Below are 21,525 nucleotides of genomic sequence, written 5' to 3' on the forward strand. Positions count from 1 at the left end.
CTTGTTGACTTTAACTTCAAATGTAGTTGTTTTCATTATTAAATCCTTCTAAGAGATGGATTTTTTGTTTAATTGCCGAGTTAGTAGTTTTAAAAAAAATTGTAAATATTTTTTGGCCACAGTGCAAGCAGGAAGTTATCCAAGTGGACATTAAATGCTATCAGTTGTATCTTTCATACTCAGCCTTTTTTATTCTTCCTTTAAAATTATCTTACAGTCTCATAGTGATAAAGATTCTCTTTTAAAACCAATACCACTTTGAAGTTTCACACGATTTGCTCTTGAATTTTCCTTTGGGGACTTGAAGCAAGGTGCCCACCCTCTGCTAGCTTACAGAGCACATCTTACTATCCCACTAAACAAGCTGCCAGGAAACTGTAAAGTTACTACTACTTCAAGTAGCTCTGCATATTCCCATTTGTGGGCAATAAAGCAACCAGTGCAGTCTAACAGAATCTTCTCCAAGCAATGCCTGTTAGAGTGCACATGTACCTCATCCTACTCCTCTCCTCAGTGTCTTCAAACATTCTGAGTGAAAGGCTGTATAATGGCACGCTGCATCCCCTACTGCCTCAGTTCTTCCAAAACCTGCACCAGATAGAAGTGAACTGTTCTGGGGATGCAGGTGTAGGATTTTTTTCTCCTGTACTAGTTCCTCAGATAATTGTTGTTGTAGGTTGTAGTGTAAGTTTAGTTAGAGAGTTTGTAGTTATAGTTAGTTTAATTTTAAGCTCAGTTCTGAGTGATGGTGGAACTGAAGAAAAAAGTAAGACAGCATTAAGGGATGCGCTTCTGCCAGTCATCTTCCTGGCATCAGATGACCTCACTTAAGATGCCTAAAGTGCCTTGGTGAAGGTCAGTCTCTCCTGGGTGTTCTGGGTGTGAAACTCCAACAAACAGTATGCAAGGAGATGCAGAATAGACTGCAGGTGCTCTTGCTTAAGAAAGTTCTTGCTGCTAAGCCGTCTGGCTTCAGAAGATCATAAGATCCAAACACTAGGGGGCTACTTAAAAACTTTACAAGAACTGTTGGTGCTATTTGCTTCCACCAAACCACATTACCTTTTTCCTTTTCACAATGCTTTCCTTTAGTAATTGACAGGAGGTTCTGTTACCAGAAATGCAAATTTGAAATATATTCAAACTATTTTAGCTTCAAAGTAATCCATAATTAAGCAATGTTGTTGTTAAACAATTTAACTCTGAAGAAGACTTATTCAAATAAACTTTATTAAAGATGCACTTTAGTGGGGAAAAAACATAAAACCTTACTTACTATTATAAATATACCATCATAACAACGTATTACAATAATTAAACCAAACTTACCCCCTTACTATGCCCTCTTTGATTAAGTGGACAATACAGCTGCTCACCCTTCTTTACAATGGCATCAAAGTCTAATGTAATTCTTGTTGTGGAAATCCACAATACCGAGCTGAGATGCTGGTCAGTTAACTGGTATCTGTAGTGAGATTTGTTATAATTCAGTAGGGAAAATGTTTGTTCACACACATAGGTGGAGCTGAACAAAACAAGGATTTTCTGTGCCACTTGCGGATATTTGGGAACTTTGTTTCACTCAAGGAGACATAAAACTCATCCAGTTTTTCTGAATTGTACTTTTTCTTCAAGATGGAATCTCACTGGAGATCAATGTAATTGATTAGTGTCTTCTCTAGCTTCTCAAAGTCAGAGAATTGATGAGAAAATTCTCCGTGCAAGTTGCTCAAAAGTTTGCTGTACTTTTCTGTCTGCTCTGGCGACACTTCCAAGTATTTCAGTGTTGGAAAGTGAGTGAACATTTTGTCCTTAATTTGTTTTGAAAACAAAACTAACTTGACTTTGAAACGTGTCACACTAGAATTCAATTCATGTACAAACACATTCTTTCCTTGCAGCTTCACATTAAGTTAATTTAAATGTGCCAACATATCCACACTAAAAGCGAGGTCGCACACCCAGTTTGAACTATTTAATTCAGGGAAATCATTTTCTTTCTCCTGTATCTCCAGAAAAGTGCAAATTTCATCTCTGAGCTCCCATACTCATTGGAATACCTTTCCTAAGCTGAGCCAGCGGACATTTGTATGATAAAGTAAGTGCTGGTGTTCAGCATCCGTGTCTTCAAGAAGAGAAATGAATTGCCAATGATTAAGCTCCTCTCTCTTATGTAGTTCACTATTTTCACTACTGTGCGAACAACAGGATCGATGTCCAGGACATTTTTGCAGAGGGCCTCCTGATGTATAAATACAATACAGAAAAATCACTCTTTATCAGGGTTGTCTTTTTATTTTGTCCTGAATTCTTTTTAAAAGTCCTACGTTTTTCACAGTTAAATTTGGCGATCCATCTTTGGTTACATTTGCCAGTTAACTCCAGGGGAGCTTCAGATGTTAAAGACAGCCAGACACCGTCTCGTATAAATCCGATCCCTTAGTTGTGCATTTCATTGATTCCACTGATAAAAATTCCTCTGTGGTTTTAAATTTGTCGTCAATTCCTCTGACAAAAATCAATAACTGTGCTGTGTCCTTAATGTTAATGCTGTCATCGAGAGCTAATGAAAACAATATAAATCCCTGTGCTTTCTTGTTCAGTGCAGAAGTCAAATGTTCATCAATCACTTTTACTCGGCGAGTAACAGTTCTTCATGACAAACTAAAGTTGTTTTGGTATTCGGGGCACAGCATGCCAGCAACATCAACCATGCGTTCTTTCAAAAACTCCCCTTCAGCAAAAGGCTTATTTTGTTTAGCGATTTTAAATGCCAGAACATAACTTGCCTTTGTAATGGCTTCCTGAACTATAGATTGTCGTACATAAATATTTTGTTGAACTTTTAAGTTTGTGGTGAGTTTCTCAGTGTTTCTTGCTCGTTCCTCAGTTGTTAAATTACTGCCATAATTAGGATGTTTCGTTGAAAAATGGCGATTCAAATTTTACTCCTCAAACACTGCGATGCTTTCCTGATAAATCAGGCATACAGCCTTTGAGTTCAGGTTTGTGAAAAAATGTTTTGCATTCTATTCTTTGTTGAAAACCCGACACTCACTGTCTTTTTTTTTTCCTTTTTAATTTTTTTGCAGTGCTCATTTTTGAAAGGGAAAAGAAAAACCTAACTGCTGCCCTTATTTCAAACTGCTGATTTACAAGATTGCATGCACTTCATGCAGAGCCTCATTTTCAAAAGAGGTGCCACACCAACTGTTCTTTTTTTTTAACTCAGAAAAGACATGCGCCAGGGGCATAGCCACGGGTGGGCCTGGGCAGGCCGTGGCCCATGGTACTTATCATCCAGGCCCACCCCATCACTTGCCCCACTCTGCCAGCGCTCCAGCCGGGTAGCGGGGTTGGGGGCTTGCCCCGCTCCCCCTGTCTGCCTGGTGCTCCTGCTGGGGAGTGGTTTGCAAGCTGCCCGCCCCACTCCTAGGCGGGAGCGCCGGAGCAGGGCAAGCCGCTGACCCAACTCCCACATGGGAGTATCGGAGTTCGAGGGCTGGATTAAAAACTCTGATGGGCTGGACGCGGCCTGCGGGCCATAGTTTGCCTACCCGTGTCCTATAGGTATGTTCCTGGATCCCAACTACTAGAGGGACTGGTAGTCCTGGGCTCTGCGGCTTTATTAGGCTCTGCAGTGAGTGTTCTTAAGTCATCTACCTTATGTTCTGATCGTTAAGGATCTGACTGTTGAGAAATCTTTGGATCCAGTTCCACCGGATCTGTCTGCAGTTCAGAGAGTGATGCCTGACACTTTGTCTGAGGAAGAGGACGAGGATCTAATGCCTCATTTTAATTACAACTTTTGAACATGGTTGTTTAAATAGAACTAAAGATTTTAGGTCTTCTGGTTATTTGTTTATTCTACTAAGAATCATGCGGGTTACAGTTTATCTGCTAAGATACAGATTTCTAGTTGGGTAAAACTGTGTTTCCTTGAATGCCACAAGTTAGCAGCAGTCACTGTGCCTAAAGTTGTAACATCTCATTCAATGAGAGCCATGGCAGGATCTTTTGTTTGTCTTAAACATATTCCTATTGGGGAAATCTGTAAGGCTGCTTCTTGGAAGTCACTTTGTTTACTAAACATTATACTTTGGATTTGGCTTCAAGAGTGGATGCTAGATTTGGTGGAGTAGTGCTTCAATTGTTTTTAATAATCATAGAAAATCATAGAAGATTAGGATTGGAAGAGACCTCAGGAGGTCATCTAGTCCAACCCCCTGCTCAAGTCTGTTCCTTCCTCCTGAGTTTTTCAGCACTCCTTGCCAAACTGTTCCTAAGTGGGAATATGTAGAGTCACTCAAAAAAGAAATGAAGGTTACTTGTAACCAGAGTTGTTTGAATGCTTGTCATGTTCATTCCAAGTCAGGTGTGCATACACATCTTACTTGGAATGGACATAAGCAACACATCTTGAAGAACAACAGTTACAAAAAATAGGTAATCGTTATTTCTTTCAGATGACTCTGAACATTCAGACTTCCTGCTCATCCTCCCTTCTTCCTCGGTCCTATTTTGGTTTCTCTGGGTCAGCAGTTGGAAGGAACTGAGGTGGTAGGGGGCACAATGCTTCCTTATATAGCCTTGCCATCAGAACATTTAAAGACACTGAGGGAAGGAGGAGAGGATGTACATGCACTCCAACAGGTACTGCTTGGAGAATGTTCTACTGTTAGGCTTCACTGGTCAGCGCTTTACCCATATTGTGAATATACAGAGTCATCTTGAACTCTGATTGCAAGTAACCAACCTTCGTTTATTTACATATATAAACTAGAGTTTAAGTAAATTATCTTACGCTCACATGGATTGGGGATTGGCTAAAGGTCTGTAATAGGGGTAGGGGAAGCACCACCGTAATTGAAGAAGCTGCCTCCAGTGCCATTTTACTTGTAAGTCTTCTGCAAAATGGAACATAGCTCATTAGAATCTAGAAGGTGTAACCTTAAAATGCATATCTTCTGTCAGTGGATAAAATTTACGTCATGTTTATCATTTAAAAAATAAATTGTATCAGAAAGCTATCTGCTGTATAAAATGTTCTTTCTTTGTACTTCCCAGTTAATGGTGAGTCATCGTCATCTGCACCGGAAGCTGATAATTCTGCCTCTGAGGCTTTTATGGGTTCTGTAGAAACCCCCATGTCTACAGATTGTACTAACACAACAGGCGCAATTAGTTACTCTGAAAACAACACATCTTCTACAGTTCCCATTGTGTCTGCTGGACTTGAAGCTGTAACTACCACAGACTCTGAATCCTCTAATACCAGAAGCAGCACCACTGCAGAAGCAGCAAAACCAAGGGAATCTTCAAGTGCATCTGGGGAACCTGTGAGACAGCAGCCTGGTAGTACCAGTTCAGAACCTTTGCCACCAGGGTATGTGGGCTTGGTTTTAATTAATAATATGATCTAATCCTATGTGGCCTGAACACATTTATATATAGACATAGAGATTTTATTACGGCTCTGGATTGCCAAATACAGTCCAGTTGGCTGAGACATAGTTATTTGATCTAAAATAGTTTTGCAGTATTGCAGTCCTAACTGGGGTGGCAGCTTTTGGTGCCAGAAACTAATAACAGGCTGCTCGTTTGCTGAGACAGTGATATGACTTATATAGAAGAGCCTCAAGACATTCTGGGCAAAAAGAATCTTCATTTGAGATATTTAAACTTATTCCACACTTGGGACATAGTTCCTTGCTCATCTGCTTTTTAAGCATGTTATACATGTAGGGATCAAAAAGTGTGTGTGTCTGGGGGAGAGAATGCAGTAAAAATATCTTGAAAATACTTTAGACATTAACAGAGGTATCTGGAGTTGTGTCCCAAAAATGTTCTGAATACAAATAACATTGTAAAGGGGGCGTGGGGGTGTATGTGTGTGTAAAAAGGATAGAAATCATGCAATTCCAAGTTAGTCATGGTGCTTGCAACTACTGCATTAACACTGAAGCTGTCCTATTAGCTGTCACATGACTTCACAAACGAGAATTGAGAGGCGCTTACTGAAGTTAACAGAAACTGAAGCACATATAAGGACATATTAAAACATAGACTGGAATTTTTAACTTTTGTGGAAATATGTTGTCTCCTTGAGTGGAAAACATTACTTCATTTGCAATGTTTATTTACTGTTGCCCGATCTATTGATTACTGCTTCAGTGGAACTTAGACTTGTACTTGCATACAATTTTCCAAAGGTGGGGCTTTCCCCAAATAGGCCTGTTTGCCTCCAAAGAGAACAGGAAATGCCACCAGTTCTGCTCTTACCAGGGTCGCTCCCAGGGCTCCCTATCGGACGCTTTCCTCTGCCCCTGGACGGGTCACCTGCTATATGCCTTCCCTCCGTTTCCTCTCGTGCACCGGGTGCTACTCAAACTCCGGAGGGACAGGGCCCGCCTCATACTCGTCGCTCTGGCCTGGCCGAGACAGCACTGGTACACCCTGCTGCTCGAGCTCTCAGTACGGGATCCCATTCCCCTCCCATTATGGCCGGACTTGATAACGCAGGACTTGGGCAGGCTCCGCCACCCGGACCTACAGTCCCTCCATCTTATAGCTTGGTGCCTGCGTGGCTGACTCGCGCGGAACGTGTCTGTTCGGCTGAGGTACTGCAAGTCCTGATGGAAAGCAGGAAGCCTTCCACTCGCTCAACCTACCTCGCGAAATGGAAGCGTTTCGCACTCTGGTGCGATCAGAGAGGCATTAATCCTTTCGTGGTCCCTATCCCGACGATCCTGGACTACCTCTGGTCCCTTAAGGAGCAAGGTCTCGCCGTCTCCTCTTTGAAGGTACACCTAGCGGCCATTTCCGCCTTTCGGCCGGCCGTAGGAGAACGGTCCATCTTTTCCAATCAGATGGTTTCCCGCTTCCTTAAGGGCCTAGATCGCTTGTTCCCGCCAGTACGACGTCCTACCCCGTCCTGGGATTTGAACCTAGTTCTAGCCAGGCTCATGGGAGCCCCCTTCGAGCCCTTGGCCACGTGTTCCCTGCTCTATCTATCATGGAAAACGGCTTTTCTCGTCGCTATAACTTCAGCGAGACGAGTTTCCGAGCTTCGTGCCCTAACGTCTGGTCCACCGTACACCATCTTCCATGGAGACAAGGTACAGCTTCGGCCACACCCGGCCTTCCTCCCTAAGGTGGTGTCGGCCTTCCATTTAAACCAGGACATTTTTCTCCCGGTCTTTTTCCCGAAGCCACACGCCTCAAGTCGTGTACAACAGCTTCACACCCTCGACGTCCGCAGGACCCTCGCATTTTACATTGAGCGAACAAAACCCTTCCGGCGTTCGCCCCAGTTATTCGTGGCGGTTGCTGATCACATGAAAGGCAAGCCGGTCTCCTCTCAAAGGATTTCCTCCTGGGTAACATCGTGTATCCGGACATGCTACGAGCTTGCTCGAGTGCCAGCTAGCCACCTCACCGCTCACTCTACGAGAGCGCAAGCCTTGTCTGCCGCCTTCCTGGCCCATGTCCCCATCCAGGACATCTGTAGAGCGGCCACCTGGTCTTCTGTCCACACCTTCGCTTCCCACTACGCGTTGGTGCAACAACCTCGAGACGATGCAGCCTTCGGCTCAGCAGTCTTACACTCTGCCACGTCTCACTCCGACCCCACCGCCTAGGTAAGGCTTGGGAATCACCTAACTGGAATGCATAGGAGCAATCACTCGAAGAAGAAAAGACAGTTACTCACCGTTGTAACTGTTGTTCTTCGAGATGTGTTGCTCCTATCCATTCCAGACCCGCCCTCCTTCCCCACTGTCGGAGTAGCCGGCAAGAAGGAACTGAGGAGCGGACGGGTCGGCTGGAGTATATATCTAGCGCTATAGCGGCGCCACTCTAGGGGGCGCCCAGCCGACCTGCCGGAGTGTCTAGGGTAAAAAATCTTCCAAAGAGCCATGCACGTGCGGCGCGCCCATCTAACTGGAATGGATAGGAGCAACACATCTCGAAGAACAACAGTTACAACGGTGAGTAACCGTCTTTTCCCACAACCTGAGTGAGAACCCTAACCACGAGGCTATAGAGTCATTCTCATGCTCTTTCTCTAGCTGTATGACTACTGCCACAGTTTTGGGGGTGACCCTGTTTAGGGTGATGAAACTCCACTGAAGCTTTGCACACTACCAGTAGGAGGAAGAAGGGTTGTGTGAGCTGGTAGAACAGTAGGGATGAGTCCAGTGGATCAATGCATTGGTCATATCCAGTGACCCCAAAACACTCTGTGTTCAAAACCAATACTAATTTAGGCCACTTCAAAACCAATACTAATGACTTTGTAGAGCAGTGGCTGCAGTTATCCTGTCTCTTTCTCCGACCCCAAAACACTCTGTTTTGAGTCAGTGCATCCGAAGGAGTGAGCTTTAGCTCACGAAAGCTCATGCTAAAATAAATTTGTTAGTCTTTAAGGTGCCACAAGTACTCCTGTTTGTTTTCAAAACAGTCTCTGTTTTGAAAGAGACAGGATAACTGCAGCCACTGCTCTACAAAGTCATTAGTATTGGTTTTGAAGTGGCCTAAATGCTAGTTACTGCTGGTTGGAGGTGAAAATTCCATAAATAGATTTTTAAGGCCAGGAGAGACCATGAGATTATCTAATCTGATCTCTTTATACTACAGGCCCTTAAATTTCACCCAGTTACCCATGTATTGAGTCTAATAATTTGCGTGTTGATTTAAGCATACCTTCCAGAAAAGTATCTAGTATTGATCTGAAGACTTCAAGAGATGAAGAATCCAACACTTGCATTGGTAGTTAGTTGGTTAATCAGCCTTCACTGTTAAAATTTGTCCCTTTTTAGCTTCCAGTCATTGGTTCTTGTTATATCTTTTCTCAGCTAATTAGCCTTTTGGTATCTGGTATTTTCTCCCTATGAATGTACTGTAATCAAGTCACCTCTCAGGGCTAGTCTACACTTACCAGCCGGGTCAACGCGGTGAGTTCGACTTCTCAGAGTTCGAACTATCGCGTCTAATCTGGACGCGATAGTTTGAACTCCGGAAGCGCCGGGGTCGACTCCGGTACTCCACCACTGCAAAAGGCGGTGGGGGAGTCGACCTTGGAGCCGCGGACTTCGATTCCGCGGCGTCTGGACGGGTGAGTAGTTCGAACTAGGGTACTTCGAATTCAGCTACGCTATTCACGTAGCTGAACTTGCGTACCCTAGTTCGACCCCCGCTCTTAGTGTAGACCTGCCCTCAGTTTCTTTTTTGATAACCTAAACAGATTTTACTCTTTAGGTCTCTCACTCTAAGGCATTTTATCCAGCCCTCCGATCACCCTCTCCATTTTTTCACTATAATTTTTAAAATGTGCTCACCAGTACTGGAGGAAGTGTTCTAGTATCAGTCTCTCCAATGCCATATACAGAAGTAAAATCATCGCTCTACTCTTACTTGTGCTAAGCCCCTGTTTATACATCCAAGGATCACATTAGTCTTTTTTGCCACAACATCATGTTTGTCCGCTATGACCCCTTAATCCTTTTCAGAGTCACTGCTTTCTAGGATGCAGTCTCACATTTTGTAAGTATGAACAGTATTCTTTGTTTCAATATGTATGAAAGGCTGTATTAAAATGCATTTTGTTTGAACAGGTCCAGCTTTACCAAGTGCTCCAGATTGTGTTGTATGACTCCCCTCTCCTCATCTTTATTTACCATTTGCAGTTCCTCAGCTTCATGTGATTCCCTGAGTGCATAGTTTATATACTTAGGCTTTGCAGTCTAAGGAGTTGACCTTTAGAGAATTGAGTACTTACAGGCATTGAACCTATGCTTCAGGTCCTGCTATGTAAACAATCGGTAATAATTTTATTTGGACTTTACCATAATTTAAGTGATGATTTTCTAAGTGCAGCTTCTCATATCTTGCAGGGGTCTAGTAGAACTGCAAAGACACTTTGCATAAATAATCTTGCAATTAGCATGAGTTTTGCTACATTTTTCAGCTAAGTTAACATGATAAGATAAAAGGATATGAACAAGGATGATGATTGGGAACAAATATAGTCTAGTATTAGGGGGGAAATTGTTTAGCCTGAAAATTTCAAAGTATTATAAGCACATAATTAGAGTGACAGCAAGTGCATCAGTGGAATTTAAGGAATAAAGGATTTTCAGAAAGGTGGCTTTAGTGCATTCAACAGCCTTGGTGCACCTGTGTCGGAACATAACCTTTTTGTGTGCATGTGGGCACTGTGGATGTGGCCATGTGGTAGGTGTCCCAGTGGCATTTTCAAACTAGGTGGGGGAGTTGCATAAGCTGATGTTGGTGCTGAAAAGATCACAAATCCGGAATACACATATATGATTACGTACAGTCCCACTTTTCTCCTTGGCGCCTGGTCATTGCTGGAGAGGAGGTCTGTTGAGAACATCTAAAGGTGCTTGCTGATGAAAGAAAAGTTTTTAATGCAAGAAAATATGGACAAAGTTGTTGTGAAATTGTTACTTTGCTTTAATAAAGTTTGGGTTACAGCAAGTGGGAAAGGGCATGTGGAGACTAAAGTCAAATCAATAAATATAAAAATGAATGTGGTATGAGTGGTTCTCGCTGTTCAGAAACAGTCTTTCCCAACCAGGTACCCGAATGTGTGCAGGTTCTCCTTAGAGATTGGGTAAGATCATTGGTATTGTCATGGGTGGAATGCATTTTGTGTGTGGTGTTCTTCGGTGCAGACAGTCAAGAGTAGTTTACACTGAGAAACTCCACATGGACCTAAAAGCTAGTTGAATAAGCACCATCATAAATAAAATTATTAATAAATGCAATGTAGTGCACATTGAAAGGAATAATTTGAACTACTCATACTCTATTTCTTGGGTTCTATATTAACTGCAAGTATCAGAGGGGTAGTCCTGTTAGTCTGTATCCACAAAAACGACGAGGAGTCTGGTGGCATCATAAAGACTAACAGATTTCTTTGGGCATAAGCTTTTGTGGGTAAAAAACCCCACCTCTTCAGATGCTTGGAGTGAAAATTACAGATGCAGGCATAAATATACTGACATATGAAGAGAAGGGAGTTACTTTACAAGTGGAGAACCAGTGTGGACAAGGCCTATTCAATCATGGTGGATGTGGTCCACTCCCAATAATTGAGGAGGAGGAGTCAATACCAAGAGAGGGAAAATTGAGCCAGCCATTCCCAGTCCCTATTCAAGCCCAAATGAATGGTGTTAAATGTGCAAATGAATTGTAGCTCTGCAGTTTCTCTTCCAAGTCTGTTTTTGAAGTTTTTTTTTGTTGAAGGATGGCTACTTTTAAATCTGTTGTTGAATGTCCAGGGAGATTGAAGTGTTCTCCTACTGGCTTTTGAATGTTACCATTCCTGATGTCTGATTTGTGTCCATTTATTCTTTTACATAGAGACTGTCCGATTTGGCCAATGTACATGGCAGGGGGGCATTGCTGGCACACGATGGCATATACATTAGTAGATATGCAGGTGAATGAGCCCCTGATGGTGTCGCTCATGTGGTTGGGTCCTCTGATGGTGTCGCTGGAGTAGATCTGGGGACAGAGTAGGCAACGGGGTTTATTACAGGGATTGGTTCCTGGGTTAGTGTTTCTGTGGTGTGGTGTGTAGTTGCTGGTGAGTATTTGCTTCAGGTTGCGGGGGCTGTCTGTAAGTGAGGACCGGCCTGCCTCCCAAAGTCTGTGAGAGTGAGGGATCATTTTTCAGGATAGGTTGTAGATCGTTGATGATGTACTAGAGAGGCTTTAGCTGGGGGCTGTACGTGATGGCCAGTGGTGTTCTGTTATTTTCCTTGTTGGGCCTGTCCTGTAGTAGGTGACTTCTGGGTACCCGTCTCACTCCATCAGTCTGTTTCCTCACTTCCCTGGGTGGGTATTGTAGTTTTAAGAATGCTTGAAAAAGATCTTGTAGGTGTTTGTCTCTGTCTGAAGGATTGGAGAAAATTCGATTGTATTTTAGGGCTTGACTGTAAACAATGGATCGTGTGATGTGTCCTGGATGGAAGCTGGAGGGTGAGCGTGCGTGCCTGTGGTAGAGACATTGATTACTGTCCTGGGGCGGGGCTGGGCATGCATGCCTGCCAACAAGCAAGAGAGACTCTGTCCTTCTCGCTTGCTACCGCGGCTTGCTGGGGGCGTGGAGACGTAGGTCTTTTTAATTATGCAGAAGGAAGGCTCTTTCTGCAAGGCAGAAATGTAGCAGCCTGCCTGCATAATAATATGGTTAATGTTATTAGTTAACTGTTCCCATTCTCCGTCAGTTCTCATAGGAGCATAAAAACTGTAAAAGTTTTAAGGCCCCTACATTGCCAAAGTGATGTAAAGCCTTATAAATGACAGTAGGGGAACCAGCGAGGAAGATCTATGTGCTTTCTGACTTTTTTCCTGTGTCAAAGTGACACAGTGGGGTTAGTTTACAGCTCAGAATTTATTTTATTTACCCATTAAAAAAAACAAACTTTGAGGGCAAATAAAACAATTACCAAGCAGTCAATAAAATGTCAGGATGTCAGGACAATCAGAAGCAAGCACTTCCCAAAGTACCCAGCCAGGTCCAGGACAATAATTAGGAAAACTGTATGACTTTCATGTGTGAAAGTCTGAGCAATTTAAAATGACATTCTACTTTTTTGCTTTTTGGTGTTCTGTAATGTAATTTAAATTCAAATGCAGGATTATAAGTGGAATGCAGAGTATTAGTTATCAAGTGTTTGTAACTGAGCTTTCATGTGTTTAGGAAATGCTGAATAGTTATTGTGATTTTTTTCTGTATTGTTGGTTAAATAAATTATCAAATCAATTGAAACTGGTGTGATTATATTGTATTATTTTCACTAAATATGCAGCATTTTGCAGAATTTTTAATTTTTTGGTGCAGAATTTTTAATTTTTTGGCGCAAAATTCCCCCAGGAGTGGAGAGTAAGAAGAATTCATGTAAGATAGGACATAATGTGGCAGACAAGCCTTTTGTGAGTGGGCAAATTTGACCCTTAGCCTTTAGAGTAAGGACTAGGATTGGATAACCCATTTGTTCACTAGCAGACTTTTTTTTTTTTTGCTTGTCTGAAAATTTAATCAGAAGGCAACATTTTCGTGTTGTTTTTTGTTTAAAGACATGTCTTTTGTTTAAGATGGGAACAGAGAAAGGATCCTCATGGTAGAACCTATTATGTTGATCACAACACACGAACTACGACGTGGGAAAGACCACAGCCTTTACCACCAGGGTAATGAGAGTTTATATACTACTTTGAATGTTTTACTTACATTAGTACCAAAAAGTATTTTTATTGCATTTTGTAATTACATGAAAAAAATATCATTATACAACTTGTATTTTTTCAAATCAGAAGTTCATAAAAGCAGTACCACACATGTATTGCAATACCTCCCTTCCCCAAAACAAAATAAAACAGCATAAATCTTTACCAGATAATGATCAGGATCATCATAGCTACTTTTGTTTGAATGTTGGTGGCACATCTATTGCCTGTGCTGATCTTTTGCTGCTAATAATGTTGAATGATTTATCCTTTTATTTAATGTTTAAATTTAAAGAGTGCTTATTTTATGACCTTTTTGGTCTAGCTGTGCAGAAGAATGGTTGAGACTGTTTCCCTTGGAAGGCTAACAGTTGTTTCTAGAAATTTACATAAAGTCTCAGAAATAGAACACCAGTGTGTTATACAGCAGAAATTAAAACTTCTGCCTCTCTCTCATCTCTATGTTGTAACTGAAACATTGGCTAAGAATTTAGTGTACCACAGAAAATTAGTTTTGTACTTTTTACTGAAAATTATATAGCTATTAACATTAGTATTTTTGTTTGTTAGCTGGGAAAGAAGGGTTGATGATCGTGGAAGAGTTTACTATGTGGATCATAACACAAGAACAACAACATGGCAGCGACCAACCATGGAATCGGTGAGGAACTTCGAGCAGTGGCAGTCTCAACGTAACCAACTACAAGGAGCTATGCAACAATTCAACCAACGATACCTCTATTCGGTAACTTTTAGTAAGCTATAAAATGTTAGGAGATATTTTTAACTTTACTGTTCCAAATGGCTTCAGAATTACACAACTGTATATATTGTGAGATGTTCATCTATAAAGATGATTAGCATCACTAACTCGAATAATGGATTCTATTTTAGAACCTGTACTTCTAAAGCTACTACCTGTGCAGGATTCTCACTGCTGGGTCTCCGCTCTCCAACTCAAGACCTGTCTGCTTCCCAAGCACTTAAGGTTTATAATCCCTAAGGGCAATAGTAACTGGTACAAGTATACATCACCTTCTGACCGTAGGGGAAACTTCAGCTCTGCAGCTCAGCCTCTTCTTTGAGTATTGACTTTTTGGGCACACTTGTCTTAGGGTGTTGTTTTAGTACTTAAGTGTTCTTGATTTTCTTTTAATCACTCAGTGATTCTCAGCTTTTCATCAACATTTCGGTAGTTCGGCTCTCTTACTTTGGGGCCTGTTTTGAAGTATCCGCTTTTGTTCAACTGTGAAACTTCTTGCATGGTTTCTGTGTCTTCTCTCAGAGTATGGCTACACTTACAAGTTGCAGCGCTGGGAGTTACAGCGCTGGTCATGCAGCTGTGTAGGGGCCAGCGCTGGAGTGTGGCCACACTGACAGCTACCAGCGCTGCAGTGTGGCCACACTTGCAGCACTTTCCAGAGCTGTATTGAGAGGTGCATTGTGGGCAGCTATCCCACAGAACACCTCGTCCCGTTTTGGCGCCGTTTTGGCGCTGAGTATTGTGGGAAGGGGAAGGAAGTGTGTGGGTCATTCCGCTTCCTGTTCCAACGCCCCGTGGTGCATCGCTTCACATCCCAGCATTCTGTCTTTCCGGCAACGTTTGGCGCCATTGTGAGTGTCTTTCTGTTTTACTCTGTGGGAAATGGAGCCCGAGCTGCTGAGGACTGTGCTGATGAGTGTCGCCAGCACAACACGTTTGGCAGTCGAGCTATTCCTTCAGCTCCAAAGTGACAGCGAGGAGTCTGACGATGATATCGATATCGATTCTCCTGCCACGTGTGACACCAAAGTGCTTGTGGCATTCACAGAAATGCTCAGCACCGTTGAACGCCGCTTTGGGCTCGGAAACAAGCACTGAGTGGTGGGATCACATCGTCATGGAAGTCTGGGATGACGAGCAGTGGCTGCAGAACTTTCGTATGAGAAAAGCCACTTTCATGGGACTGTGTGCTGAGCTCGCCCCCACTCTGCGGCGCAAGGACACAAGATTGAGAGCTGCCCTGACGGTGGAAAAGCGGGTGGCTATTGCAATCTGGAAGCTGGCAAATCCAGACAGCTACCGGTCGGTCGGGAACCAGTTTGGAGTGGGAAAGTCGACCGTTGGAATTGTTTTGATGCAAGTTTGCAAGGCAATTAATCGCATCCTGCTAAGAAAGACCGTGACTCTGGGGAGCGTGCAGGACATGGTGGATGGCTTTGCACAAATGGGTTTCCCTAACTGTGGAGGGGCAATAGATGGGACGCATATTCCTATTCTGGCCCCCCCCCCCACCTGGCATCAGAGTACGTTAATCGAAAGGGGTATTTCTCTATGGTTCTCCAGGCGCTTGTGGATCACCGCGGGCGTTTCATTGACATTTACACAGGCTGGCCTGGAAAGGTGCATGATGCACGCATCTTTCGGAACAGTGGCCTGTTCAGGAAGATGCAGGCAGGGACTTTTTTCCCAGACAGGAAGATCACAGTAGGGGACGTCGAAATGCCCATTGTGATCCTTGGAGACCCCGCTTACCCGTTACTGCCTTGGCTCATGAAACCCTATACAGGGAAGCTTGACAGGAGCAAGGACCGGTTCAACTACAGGCTGAGCCGGTGCCGAATGACTGTGGAGTGTGCTTTTGGCCGTTTAAAGGCACGCTGGCGTTGCTTGTATGGGAAGCTAGACTTGGGGGAAAGCAGCATCCCGCGGTTATATCCGCTTGCTGTACCCTCCATAATATTTGTGAAGGAAGGGTGAAACATTCAGTGAGGCATGGACCACCGAGGTTCAAGTCCTGGAGGCTGAATATGCACAGCCAGAGAGCAGGGCTAATAGAGAGGCCCAGCACAGGGCTTCAAGGATTAGGGATGCCTTGAGGGAAGAATTTGAGGCTGAAAGCCAACAGTAATGTTTGCTGACTTGCATGGGAGTGAATTGCACTGTTTACACTGTTATTCTATTATCCCTAAAATGATTTGCAGTGCCTCTTTCTTTACTGGGCTAAGGTATCTTTCACTATCTGCTATAATAAAGACTGTTTTCAAAGCCAAGAATTGTTTTATTGTAAAGAAAAAAAATTCCTTGACAGACAGACAGACACACAACATTTCATGAACACAAGAGGGAAGGGGTGTGGGTTGGTGAACTGTACAGTCACAAGTTTGCATATGTCCTGTCTGGAGTGCTGTTTAACGATTCCTGCACTTCAGGGTGCATATACTGCATGGTTGTGGGGGTTGAGTGCAGAGGGTAAGGGTGGTAGGTATCAGGGCTGGTTGGTGAAAGAACAGGTGTTGGAGGCAGCTGGTGGTGGTAAGAAACTGAATGCTGGGGAAAGGCGGTTTGAGCTGACATTGGGGCACAAGGAAAAAAGCTTTGGGACGGGGGGGGCTGTGGGGCAGCAGGACGGCTCTGCCTGCATGGCTAAGATTGCCTTGAGACAGTCCGCTTGGCTCGACAGGATCTCTAGCAGCTGGTTTGTGCTTTTCTTCTTTGCCACAGCGTTTCTACGCCAATGTCTCTGGCGGATCATGCTTTCCTTCTCTCGCCACTCCTTCAGTTCCTTTCTCTCTGCAGCAGAGTGCTGAAGAACAGTCTTCAGCATCTCCTCTTTGCTCTTTCGGGGATTTCTTCTCAAATTTTGTAGCCTCTGTGCTGTGGAACATCTGCCCACTCCAGGAGTCAAGGTCACTGTAGAAATGAAACATTTAACAGGGGCAGCATTGTATCCACTATCTCCAGACATGAATTGTTACACTGAGGGAGTTTGAACTTTAACATACTTTCCCCACACGCATAACACGACAGAAGCCACGAAATGGTGAGTGAGGGGTGCTTATAGAAGGAGAAGTGGGGCTTGATTGATAGAGGGGGCTGGTTGCTTGGGTAATCTGGAGTGATAGAGGTTGAGTGAAGATGCAGCTGCAGGGGTGATCTTCACTATCTACCTATCTCTTCACTAAAGAGTCTCCCAACATTTTTCACAGGAGTTAATCCTGCAAGATATCTCCCTGCTGCTAGTAACTAGGGGACAGTGGGAGGCTCATTTACAGCAATGTGGATTCCGCCCGGGACCCTACGGCTTCCCTGTGTTCAGAAATGATCCCCCCCCCAGTCGCGGAACAGTGGCGCGGACGCGTCAGCGTGACTGGGACAAGAAACACAGTGGCTCTCCCTATAAACCTGCGCAGGCATATTGCCCACGCTCTGGCTGAAACTTTTGCTGAGATAACTGAAGCAGATTACCGCGACGTGATAGACCACATCAACGGGCTATTCCACATCTAGAGGCTGGCATGCATGCAGCCATAACCCCCCTTCCTCTCCAGAAACATTTCCACCCAGAAAATAAAAGCCGCTTACCGTTAACCCGCTCCTCTGCTTGTCGTTCTGCAACTGCTGGCTGCTGCGATTGGGTACTTTCCTCCTGGCTTGAGAAGAGATCCTGGCTGCATGCCCACTCTGGGGTGTCTTCCCCCATCCCAGTAGCTTCACTCGTGGTTTCCTCCCCCCCCGCCTCCGCCTCCGCCGCCTCCGCCTCCTGTCCCCCAGCCTGCTCAGAAGTGTCCATCGTTATCCTGGGATTGGCAGTGGGGTCACCCCCAAGTATCTCGTCCATCTCCCTGTAAAAACGGCAGGTCGTGGGGGCAGATCCGGATCGGCGATTACACTCGCGGGCTTTGTAATAGGCACTCCAGCTCCTTAACTTTCACCCTGCATTGCAGTGTGTCCCGATCATGGCCCCTATCCAGCAAGGACCTTGATATCTGCTCAAAGATATCGTAATTCCTCGGCCGGGCGCAGCTGTGCCTGCACTGATTCCTCCCCCCAAACACTGATGAGGTCCAACAGCTCGCCATTGCTCCATGCTGGGGCTCGTTTGCCACGTGGAGGCATGGTCACCTGGAAAGATTAACTGATTGCACTCCACACCTGGCTGCAGCAAACAGGAAGGAGATTTTTAAAATTCCCGGGGCATTTAAAGGGCTGGTCACCTGAGGCAAGAGCAGTAGAGTGCAAACTGATGAGCAGAGTGGCTGAACAGGAATTCTGGGATAGCTCCTTATTCCCTGGAGGACAGGTAAAGCGCTGGTGAGTGTCCACACCTGCTGAGCAGCGCTGGATCCACCAGCGCTGCACTCCTTATACCCCTGCCGGGATGGGTTTTCAGCCAGCGCTGCAACCAGGGAGTTGCAGCGCTGGTTGTGCCCTGCAAGTGTGGACGGGGTGTAATTGCAGCGCTGGAAAGCCTCCACCAGCGCTGCAACTTGTAAGTGTAGCCAAGCCCTCAGGGTATCATTCATTTTCTTAATCCTATAGCTGAGCAGCTTCAAGAAAAGCCTATTCTTAGGTAGGGAAAGACATTAATGAATGAACAGATTCACTGTATCCTCTGGGAGTCAAGAATAGTGTGCAGGAGTGTTAAACTGTCTACATATACCACCTAAGCAGTCAAATATTATGGGGATCATATCCAGACTCTCACTGAGGGACCCCGCTAAGAGACCCTTATAAGATTGGTATGAGGCCAGAGGCGGTGTGTGTGGTGGTGGTGGGGATACAGGGTCAGGTACCTCCTCAAATTTCTGCCTTCTATTTACCATACAGGTTTTCAAATTGTGGGGTGCATGGCCGGGTGCTCCCTAGGCAGAGTTGTGCACTGTCTTTGTATGAGGATGGACTGGATGCTTCAAAGGAGAAATCATTGAATTGTAAGCCTGAGCCAATTTCAGCCTCTGAGCACTGGGATTCAGGGCTGGCACTTCCTGCATTAGTACAGCTTCGCTCTGAGCTCACTGAGTTAGCTTTCATCACCAAAGCATCCTGTGACATCCTGTCTGAAACAGAAGATTCAACTATGCACTTAAAGTTGACTGTACTCAGCCCCAGTTTGCCTAATGAGGCACCACATAAGAAACATCAGGAATGGGCATAGAAAGATGTATCTCTGGTGAGGCCCTTGACTCCTGGCTGCTCTGCGTCAACCCCTCTGGGTGTGAGTGTGAGACTCTGCGATGTGCATCCAGGGACCTTGCCAAATTGCCCCAGGTTATCTCCAAGGCTGTCTTGAGGGATGCAGTACCATCTTTGACACTTGTCAGAATTCTCAACGCAGTTGGAGTGTGTTTTGCTCTGTTGATGTACAAAGCATGAGCCCTAGTGCTGGTATTCCTGGTATCTTGTGCCTAAGATCTTAGTGCAATCAGGATTGACACCTTCTGAGACACTGTCTTGAAGCTTCTGGCACTCTAATCAATTGTCACCTGAATGGGTGCAGGGTGATGATCAGGGAGATGGCTGTTACTTGGACTGGGGAGAACTCGGCAAGTCTTCTGATGCCAAATATATTTCTATTTCCCCTAATTTCTTTAAAAGCTGGCTAAATTGGCAGATTTTGAAATAGCGCCACTCCAGCCATTTACACAGATCACAATTGCTCTCAGAAGGTTCCTGCTCCATTGCACCCTACTTCAGACCATTTCATGAAGATATATCAGGACACCTCATCTGTCCTGTCTCTAAGATTTTTCAGAAAAAGTTTTGTTCTTTTCAAGGTCATCAAATATTTTCCAATGGGAGCTTGGTCGTCATGATAGCTTTGGATGTGGCCAGAGAGAAGACTAAGGAAACGCACCTTGAACTCTGATGCTAGAATTCATTTGTACTAAGAGGTTACCAGTCAATGGCTGCAGCCATTCATGTCGTGGCCTGCCAGGGCTTCATGGTCAAAGAGCAGGTATAACCTTTGGGAAAATAGCCCTTTGGTTTTGTCAGAGTCCTTCCCCATGACAAGTATCATGAACTTAAATGAGTATGGGAAGGATGTGTGGGCCTGTCCCAGCATTAGGCGCATGTGGCCTTAGATGCGGGTGAGATAGTGGTGAGAGCAGAGCATGTCTGCAGGTCTCTAGCTTCTGACAGAAGGTAAAAAAGAAGAACTCGAGCACCTACTCTACATAAGGACAACCTTTTTCAGGAACAGATGGAGGACTCTTTAGAGAAAGTGAAAGATTTGACAGTCATCCTGTGTTCTTTATACCTGAGTCCCATCCTCTGGGCACTGCCTGTGGTGTAGGAAAAGGAACTTTGTACTTAAACCTTGCTTTCACATTGAAGGTTGGTCCCAAAGGCACTGTGGCATAAGCCCCTTTGTGAGAACCAAATGTCCAGTTTTTCTTTAAGGAACCTGTAGTTCCTACTACATAAATCCATCACAGCACCCCCCAGAATTGCAATTTTTCTCAGTCTTTAAAAGCAGGGCAAGGAAAAACCAGGTGAGTATGCTCAAACTCCTGATGATGAAATGATCTCTTTGCCTGGCCTCAGACTCAGGTCAGGAAGCTCTCCCCTCCCCAACCCACTACCATATATCAGTCTCAGATTGAGCACAATGCTCGGTCTGCTTTGGCACTGCAGTTGCCCAGACCTTCGGGGAAGAAGTTGGAAGGTTCTGGGAATGCTCTCTAAGAAGAGGAGTTCTAGTTCTCACAAATAACCTACATCTAAAAGATCTCAATCTCTGGAAAGATTAAGTGTTTGAGCCCTCAGATACCAGTCTGGATAGCATTAAGACTCCATGCTCCTAAGACTCTGAGCTCCTCTAAGGGCCATGACCCGAAGCATGCTTCAATACTATCAAAGCATGACTGGAGCAGCAGGGAAAAACAGCCTACTTCTAGCAAGTTGGTATCAATAGACCTCCCACCACCTTCTTTGGTACCCAACATTGATTCCTTTGGTACCTCAACAATCCAACCATACACCTCAGCCAACAATCGCTTTGAAGCAGTCAGCATCATTAATAACATCAAATTCCACTGCAAGGGACCTACCTAAGTAGACGTTTACCTGCAGTATCATTAGTTCATCAGATACCATAGGAATTTAGATATTCCAGAGACCTGTTTGTGTTGGATGAGCTGGAGTCTCCTCTCTTGATGGATACCGAGCACCTCTCGGTACTGAGAGCTACACAGTCACCAGAATTACACTTCTCCCTGGTACCCTCTGGTTCTCCATCGTTTTCTGGTGGAGATGCCCCTTTTGATGTTGAAGAGGACCTTTCATCAGTCTCTCACATCTCAGTATAAGGCACTCCCATCTGCCATTATGGGAATACTATTGTATTCCACTGTGGTTTTATGCACGTGTCCAGAGCCGAAGAATTTGAAAGTAGTGTCTGCTGGCCTGTGTGTGTACCGTGGCTCACCTTGTGCCTCCATCCAGGGATAAAGGGCAGGGTGGACTGACTATCCCCCTAGTTCCTTTTCACTGCCATGTAA

At 44.5% G+C, this 21,525-nt stretch overlaps 1 protein-coding gene across 5 annotated transcripts in view; it reads left to right on the forward strand.

Annotated features, from left to right (window-relative positions):
• WWP1 (WW domain containing E3 ubiquitin protein ligase 1) overlaps positions 1–21,525 on the forward strand; it is a 156,940-nt gene that overhangs the window by 62,123 nt on the left and 73,292 nt on the right. For 4 of the 5 annotated variants that reach the window (XM_039521644.1, XM_039521645.1, XM_039521642.1 and 1 more), the window contains 3 exons: positions 5,068–5,386; positions 13,111–13,224; positions 13,831–14,005. In XM_039521644.1, coding sequence (XP_039377578.1) covers positions 5,068–5,386; positions 13,111–13,224; positions 13,831–14,005 — 608 coding nt within the window. The remainder of the gene's footprint in view (positions 1–5,067; positions 5,387–13,110; positions 13,225–13,830; positions 14,006–21,525) is intronic. The other variant, XM_039521643.1, reaches the window with a different exon arrangement.

This window comes from Mauremys reevesii, linkage group 2 (assembly GCF_016161935.1).
Source record: "Mauremys reevesii isolate NIE-2019 linkage group 2, ASM1616193v1, whole genome shotgun sequence".
NCBI lineage: Eukaryota > Metazoa > Chordata > Testudines > Geoemydidae > Mauremys > Mauremys reevesii.